The sequence below is a fragment of the Archocentrus centrarchus genome, unplaced genomic scaffold (genome assembly GCF_007364275.1).
Source record: "Archocentrus centrarchus isolate MPI-CPG fArcCen1 unplaced genomic scaffold, fArcCen1 scaffold_24_ctg1, whole genome shotgun sequence".
NCBI lineage: Eukaryota > Metazoa > Chordata > Actinopteri > Cichliformes > Cichlidae > Archocentrus > Archocentrus centrarchus.
In genome coordinates this window covers 6,791,655-6,800,506 of record NW_022060254.1, presented here as the reverse complement: position 1 = coordinate 6,800,506, position 8,852 = coordinate 6,791,655, and the positions used below count along the sequence as shown (strand labels likewise).

The following is an 8,852-nucleotide window of genomic DNA, read 5'->3' as shown; positions in this document are numbered from 1 at the left end:
TGCGCACAAACGGGGCAAGCTGAAACATATTCCTGTACATCAGGGCTCTTCAACTCCAGGCCTCGAGAGTTGTGTGTGTGCATGTGTATGTACATCTCATCAGAACAACTTAAGAGCATAAACTGTACCCACCGTATCTAAATCAACCTGCTGCGGTCTCACCATCATACAGAAATTCAAAACCACACTGAACTCCATTAAGGCAAACATACCATTATAATAGCAGCAGGTTTATGCAGGGTGCAGCCAGTGACGCTGAGTGTGAACAGGGAAGTGAAGATGCTGTAGCTGAAGCCATCGCTCTGTAGGTCAGACTTCATTTAGACGTCATCCAGACAACATGAAGGCTGCATCTGTTTCTCTGCTCCTTGGTGAGTCAATCCTCGTCTTCCTACTCTCATTAATCCATTCATTCCAGCTCTAACACACCTTTGTAGAGGAAAACACACATTTCCAGCAGAGAGTGACTCACAGCAGCACAAAGACTGAGCTAAAACACAGTTAGAGCCTCACCTGCTGATTATAGTCCCCACAGTTTACCTCTGACCTGTAACTGTGAGATAGTCCAACACTCAGACCAGTTACTGCTACTCCTTGGGTAAGAGTCAGTAAATCAGCAGCGATCACAGAAAGTGTCTGCTCCTAGCCACAAAGATACTAAACTTGTAATAAAACAAAGTGTAGATTTGAGTCAGTGTGAGTGTTTGTTGATTAAAACATGGTAATGATTGGGATGTGTCAGCTTTATGAACTAAATCTGACTCACCTTCTTCATTTACACAAGCTGCAGGATCCAAATACAGCAGGTCCCCATTCAAAGCTACTCAGTCAGTGAATGTAATGTCAGTGAAAGCTAATGTGATAATGTGACCGAGCTGGAGGTCTTATTGTGTGTTTGTGTGTATTATTAATGAGAGAACAAGGACACAACCTGAATCACATGTTCTCTGTGTGACACCACAGTAACTTTTTCATAGTTCCTGTAATCATTTGTGGTGGCACTGCCTTTTTTCTGTCTGCACTACAGGAACTGAGGACCATGGTAATTCTTAGAACCCAGTTGTAGGGTCTCCTTTAGATTCTAATGCTGATTACATACTTTTTACCATAAGAGATAGACTGAGTTACACAAGAGATTATCTTATATATAAAGTATATGCAACAAATATGCAACAAAGGACACTCTGCAGCCCTGTGAAAACCCATGATTCAGTAGCCCAAGCCTTGAAGGCGCCCTAAGCAAAATCTGATTTGGGGGGGCCCCCTCATAGCACTTCATTGTCCCCTGAGCCTAACCGTTATTAATGCTGCAAGGTTGAAGTTGAATATTAATTTTTTGGGATGCATCGCTGTTTCAGTCACAGCCCATTGAAAAACAATTTATTTCAATATGATAAAAATTGTAAAACTATGTCCATGACATTGAGGAGGGTGAGGCATAAAAGTGAGGTCCACTAGTCTATCCACGCAACCTGACCACAGTGTGAAAACAACAAAACGCTGTCACCACAGGAACAGTGAGTAAACCAGTCAGATTAAACAGCTACAGCTCACAAATGCAGTTCTGTCTGAACATGCATGAATAAAACCAAGATACGCCCAGCTAGCTTGTCCCGTCCACTGAACCCTGTAAATACTGAACAAGTCTGACATATAAGAGTCATGATTCTGCAGTGTGGCAGGCAGGATACGGACCCAAACACAGGACTCAGGAGGGAAAGCTGAACTCAGAAATACATAACTTTGTTTCTGGATGAACATCAGATACAAGGAAACCAGAAAGCTCACCTGGAGCTAATAGGTCAACAATTAGGAATACTCAGGGACACAGACAATACACACAAGAGGTGATCAGGGAGAGAGGACACACCAGGGAGCACAAGGGGAGTAAAACTGAATATGACACAAAGGACTGCCAAAGTAAAACAGGAAGTAGACATGGAAACAAATGCTGACTTGAGGACACAGGGAAGCAGACACACAAAAATTCAAAACTGCAAAAAGACACTAGGAATCAAACCTTAACAATAAAAAAATGAAAGTCCTAAAATTAAAAACGCTGGGTCATAAACCCAGGATGAGGACAATAAGATCCAAGCAAAATGTGTATTAACTAGCAACACACTGAGGACGCTGACCCAAGCTGACAGCTTGTTTTTGACAGAGACACAGCGACATGATAAATACCATAACTAACCAGTTAGCGATAGCTAAGTACATTTGGAGCTGGTTACAAACTAAACTTGTATCTGCTCATGGAAACGTACCTTTGTCTTTTTTCTTCCTCTAATCTTCTCCGTTCCCTCCTCTCTGCCTCACAGGGACAGCTCCTTCCTGTCACATTTCTGTTTCACAGCTTCATCCAAAAATGACCGAAACTGATGGACCATCAGGTCACCTGGAGCACTGCTAATGCGCAGCCTGCCCAAACTACCTGAATTCACGCTGACACACGCAGTCAGTCAGCAAATCGTTAAATTAGTGTTGTTACAATTGTACAAATATGAAGAGGTGGAATAGTTTATTCTTTCTTTTAGGACACTGGCATGTTAAAAAAGAACAAAGTTTCATCACAAATGTGGGCGAGCTTGGGGGCTCCCTGGTGGTCAGGGGGCCCTGTGCAGCCGCTTATGTCGCCTATGCCTCGGGCCGGCTCTGTTCAGTAGCTTGTAGAACAGGGGTGCCCACACTTTTTCAGCTTGCGAGCTACTAGCAAAGCTAGCGTGGTTAAATGCGCGTACGTAGGGTGGTAACATAATGGATGGATGATAGTTTATCATCCATCTTCTACTTCTTTTAATGCCGTGCGATCTACGTTTTTTCCCCAACTCCACTCGTGGTTTGAGCGATCTGCCTGCACTCCTCTTACGATTGACTAGTAGATCACGATCATTGTACTGGGCACCCCTGTTGTAGATCCACATTTAGCAGCAAGAAGTTGCACTGATGGTTTATCACGTCATGAATAGGGATCAGAAATTTATAATAATTTAGCAATTCCAATTCCATTGTTGATATCACTCATCATTTCAATTCTTTCTCGATTCTCATTGGGTTAGTGAATAAAATATACCACAAACAGGCTGGTTTTCATTTACTCTTTAATATAAAGTAGAACAAAATTAAAACTGGCATAAAAAAATAAGAATTCCTCATTCAAAATTAACACTATTAATATTTTAACATATATTGCAACTGCAAGGTGTGCGAGTACCAGCCTCTGAGCCAGCCAGACTCTGGCCAGACTCTGGCAGTCCTCATCAACTAAATGTTACAGATGGAGATTATTCATACAGTATAGTGAAAGCGGTACAGCAAAATAGGGCTGCAACTATTGATTAATCCATCGATTAATCGAGTGGTCTTGCTATCTATCTATCTATCTATCTATCTATCTATCTATCTATCTATCTATCTATCTATCTATCTATCTATCTATCTATCTATCTAATAATGGAGATTTAATTTGTGACACTTTTACTTTGTAAAGCTATTTTACGTATTTCTGTGACTTTTATTTTTTAACCCCGTTCTTCATCTGAAGCACTTTTTATTTCATGTTCTTATAGTCAAATTAGGGGGCAGAGTTTTATCTTAAAAGTGTCACAAAATAAAACTCCATTATGAAATAAATAAATAAATAGATAGATAAATAAATCTTGAAATAAATTAAAATAAAATAATAATAAAAATAATAATGAAAATTGATTTTAGAAATATTTTGTTTTATTTCATGCGGATATTTATTTATTTCATGGAATATTTATTAATAATTTATCAATAGCAGTATTTATTTATTTATTTGTTCATTTATTTATTTCATTTTGAATGAAACCGCTCTCCATACCTGTCAAGTCTCCTGTTTTGGCCGGGAAAATCTCATATTTTACCCCTCTGTCCCGCCGTTCTTCCGTATTATTATTTTCCCATAAATTTCCTGCAGTGTTCCTGTGCCGCTCCAAACTGAATTCCGTCACTAGCCTCGCGAGAACTGCCACCTACAGTAGCCTGGGTGCCAGTTCTCGTGAGGTTAGTGTAGACAGTGGGAAGAAACCCGGAAAAACACCTGGACCTCGGTTGGGCTCAGTGTTGCCAACTTAGCAGATTTTCAAACCCCCAGTAGTGACCTCTTTGTTTCCAAAAACCGACTAGCGACAGTGAAATTCTCCACTGTTGCCGTGTTATGTGTACATAAAGCTTTCTTACTGTGTCCCTTCATGCACTTTGGCATCGTCCAGACCTCACTTCGCCTCCACCCTCCAACCCCCGTAACCTTACTCAAACACTGAGCCTGCCTACCCGCTCCCTCCGCTCCCATCCCCAGATCTCACTTTGGTCTTTATCAACCTTTGAGACAGCCGACAGAGTTTTTTTTATATAAGTTGGCAACAATGGCCCAGATAAAAGAGAGTTGAATGTAGCTAGCAGTCTCACCCTAGTGTTTTGTTAAATTTGATATTCTAATGTGGTATCTGGTGCACAACATGTTAGTAATTTATTTGTGTTTTTTGCTGTTTTGCTGAGAAAAGACGTTTAGCCAAAAGGAGCCTCCCTGGGATCACAAGGCCAAGGACTAGAAGTTTCCTGATTACATATGTTCAGTTTAAAAATCTAAGGATAATGGTATAGATAAGTTTTCTGTGTGTTGGGGCTGGCGTTAGTCAGTCCTATAGGGAAGTCATGTGCATTAGGAAACAGATGTTAGGAACATGGGCAACAGAAAACAGGATTTTTGATGGTATGTTAGCTGAAACTTTCAGATGCTCGAGGAGTTAGGACGATTGGCTTTTGCCTCTCCCAGACAACTCCAGTACCGTCTGTTTTTGCAATAAACTTTGTATATGCTCTAAGATATTGTCAGCGAGGTTTTTTCTTCAAGAACACACCCATCAAAGATACAGCACTAACATTAAACAATACGGGACAAATTGATCTATGTAATGTGGGTCTCTGCAAAGCATTAAAGTTATTAAGTTATTGCATAAAGTTTATTTGTAGTTCTAAACATGTTTATGGTGATTTTTTTCTACACTATTTGTCTCTCCAAAGATATTTTTCCTCTCTCCTACAGCCTCAATTGTAACTCCATGCAAATGACCAGTTATGCAAATTAGGCAATGATGTCATGTAACGACTATTTTCAGATGCAGAAAATTTCCCTTATTTTTAAATACAAAACTTGACAGGTATGGTTGGCACTTATTGATCAGTTGGTTGATGAAGGGCCTCCAGCTGTTTCAAAGTAAATGGTGGGTACAGGAAAAGGTGCTGCTGTTTTGGATGCAAAAAAAACATTTTCTTTCGCTCCACCTGAGCTCACTGGCTCGGTAATAGCTCTGGCTCTTTGCACTTGCTGCATGTGCACAGTCTGCACGTAAAACAGCTGCTGCTGTTGGTGAAAAACAGTAAATATAATTTTGAAATGCTTTTTATCCACATTCCCCTGAATCACTAATCAGAGATTAAAGCATAAAAATATTTTGATTAAATGCGTGTTTGAAGTAATTCCGCCTTTTGTTGATACCAAAGTTCAGCATCTATTGCAAGTGGCCCCAGTATCATCTTTCTTTGTGAAATACAACCAGACTTTAGATCACTTCTGTCTTGACACCATGTTGGATATATTCTGGACCAAATAAGGGGTGTCTGTCACGTCATCACGCAAATGCATCCACATGTCAGTGGAACCAATAGGCAGAATCATTAAGCAAGCAGACTAATAATTGCAAAGAAGTGAATTACTGGGAGCTGGTTCTCTACAAGAATCGGTTCTCGATTCGCATCCAAATTTATGAGTCTCGCACATTGTTGTGGAGGACTCTGACTGGGCCGTTGCAGAACTTTGATTCTTTTCTTTTTTAGCCTTTCAGTCTGAGATGTTCTGCTGTGCTTGGGATCATTGATCTGTTGCACTGACCAACAGATGGCCTCACATTTGAGTCTAGAATACTTTGGTATACAGAGGAGTTCATGACTCATTGATGCAAGCTGCCCAAATCCTCAGCCCTCCACCACTGTGCTGAGAGCTGGTCTGAGGGGTTTGCCACCTTTTCTGGCTTCCTCCTCAGACACTATTTTTTCAGTTTCTTCAGACTGACTTTCTGCTGCTTTCTTGTGTTAGTGGTGCAGGAGTCTCTCTTACAATAACATCACCATTTTGTGTAAGTGACAGTAAACACATTTCTTTGTATACAAAAATAGGGGCGTGGCAGTAAGCAGCTTGCACAAGAATGTTGGTTTAGATTGATTTTAAATTGCTGTAAGAAAAACAGGTGCAAGTTAAATAATTCAGATGGTAAGTTGGGTACACACTTGTTTTTGTGGGAACATGGTGGCGTGGTGGTGGACTAAATGAGTTTCTAGCATCCAGATGAAGCTTTTTCCCTCTGTAACCTCCATTAATCCTTTACTGGGAAACAGCTGGAGGTCCTTCATCAACCACCTGATCAGTAAGTGAAGAAAAGAGAACTTTGTAGCTGCTCCATCCACCCTGTTTGTTTCACACAAGAAAAAACTGCAGTACAGAAGTTAAAATATGCAGATGAACTGTTAATAAGAAAAAAGTATTTCTTATCCAGTTACTCGGGCAATCGGTGGAATAATCAATAGAATACTCGATTGTTAAAATAATCAATAGTTGCAGCCCTAAGGAAATTTGCAACATACCATAAGCCAATGCATCACATAGGACAACAGGATTCAGGTGATAGAGTGATTGTTGTAGGTAAAGTTTATTTATATAGTGTTTTTCACAGACAAAAAGTCACAAAGCTCTGTACAATAATTAAAACACAATATCAAAAAACAAACAAACAGATAAAACACCATGTTAAAAACATATTAACATTACCATATTAAAAGTAAAAGAATAAAAATAAAGTCAACAGAAAATCTGGTTAAACAGAAAAGTTTTCAACTGTTTTTTTTAAGATGCCACGAAGTCAGCTAAATGGAGATGGAGTGGTAAACAGTTCCAGAGCTTTGGCACCACTGCCTGAAAACCTGTGCCCCCCTGGTCCTTAGTCTTGTACGTGGGACAACTAAAAGATTTTGACTTTGTTGTGTGAGAGACTGTTGACTTATGTCAAATGTATCCAGACATTTAAAAACAATTGTTTTTGTTTTTTAAAAAAAAAAGATCGGATTTGTATCGGTAATGGCAGATATACAAATGTAAAATATCAATATCGGTATCGGACATTAAAAAAGTGGTATCGTGCCATCCCTAGTTCAGATGCAAACCTAAGCTGTGCTACAATGTTCTTTTCAGACAGCAACCCGTCCAACATGCCTTATTTGACAGTACAATTAGAAAAAGACTGAACATGAACTTTAACCTCTAATTCAGGCCTATACACTCTGAAATGGAGCTCTTGGGTTTTTGAGGGGATTTTTTTTTTTGAGCATTTTGTCTGACCTTGCAATGATTTGGGTGGGATGTCCACTTCTGGGAATATTGTGGCTTTGTGTTAAGACACCTGAAAACCTTCAGACTGATTTGGTTGTTAGCAGATTCTAGTGATCTCTCAAACTGTAACATTCACAGACAATCACACACTCCCATGAATGCATCAGGAACAGCTCAGGTTCAGTATCCTTTGATATGCAGACTGGAGCAGGGACTGAACTACCAACCTTCTGATTAGTAGATGAACTGTTCTATCCCCAATTAAAGCTATATTCTCAATAATTAAACTAATTCCCCCACGGTTTTGTCTGACCGCTAATGAACTATGACCTTTAGTGACTTCTGTCCTCGGTTGCAGGTGTGTGTGTGCTGCTGCTGTCTGCACTGACTGTTTCTGCAGGTGAGTTGATGGAAGTGAAAACAATCAGAGAGACACCAACAAGAACACAAACACATTTACTCTGTGTGTCTGTCCTCCAGTCTCTCTGTCTGTCAGTCCAAACCATCAGCAGTTCTTCAGAGGATCTTCTTCAGCGTCTCTGAGCTGTGTTGATGATGGACAGACAGTTGATGGATGGACAGTGAAGAGGACCAGAGGAGGACTCACTGAGGACTGTGGAGCAGGTTTCGGGTCAGTTCATGAATCCTCCTGTGTTCTGTATCTCTCCGTCTCCACTGATGGAAGTTACTTCTGTGAAAAGTCTTCTGGACAGCACAGCGATGAAGTCTCCATCAGTGTTTCAGGTACAGACAGATGTTTGCAGCTGTCTCTCTGGTGGAACTCTGTCTCTGAATCACTCTGTTTGTGTCTTTGTTGGTCAGATGGTTCTCTGATCCTGGAGATCCCTGCACTTCCTGTGAGGACAGGAAGTGATGTCACCCTGCATTGCAGACAAAAGGATGGTGACACAGTCACAGCTTATTTCATTTTTAATGGAAATGTTCTTGGATCTGGACATAAATCAGAGCACACCATCACTAACATCCAGCAGTCTGATGAAGGTCTCTACTCATGTTCCACTGATACATTGGGATCATCTCCTCAGAGCTTTCTGAGGGTCAGAGGTCAGCACACTGAGATCACTTCCTGTTTAAAGACCAGCACAAATCTGCTGACCTGATAATAAACTGACTGAACCATCTTCATCATCTCTCCTACAGCTCTTCCTCCTCATGTACAGAGCACCACAGCCTGCACCTCTCCTGGTATTTCTGCTCCTCCCTCTTCTCCTCCCTCCTCTCTCACAGCCTTCTCTGCTCTTTTCTCCTCCTCCATCATTCCAGTTGTAGCAGGTCTGGTTTCTGTGGTTCTTCTGGTTCTGGTTGGAGTTCTGTTCTTCTACAGGAAACTAAAAGGTATGAAGTCTGTCAGACTCAACAGTTCAGTGTGGATTGTGTGTTCACTCGTACAAACATATAAAGCATCCAAGAATCAAACAGTGTC

At 40.7% G+C, this 8,852-nt stretch overlaps 1 protein-coding gene across 1 annotated transcript in view; it reads left to right on the top strand.

Annotated features, from left to right (window-relative positions):
* Positions 1–340: 340 nt before the first annotated feature.
* LOC115775659 (uncharacterized) overlaps positions 341–8,852 on the top strand; it is a 28,782-nt gene continuing 20,270 nt past the window's right edge. Inside the window, exons 1-5 of the mRNA XM_030723130.1 lie at positions 341–371; positions 7,767–7,808; positions 7,889–8,152; positions 8,231–8,473; positions 8,693–8,764. Coding sequence (XP_030578990.1) covers positions 341–371; positions 7,767–7,808; positions 7,889–8,152; positions 8,231–8,473; positions 8,693–8,764 — 652 coding nt within the window. The remainder of the gene's footprint in view (positions 372–7,766; positions 7,809–7,888; positions 8,153–8,230; positions 8,474–8,692; positions 8,765–8,852) is intronic.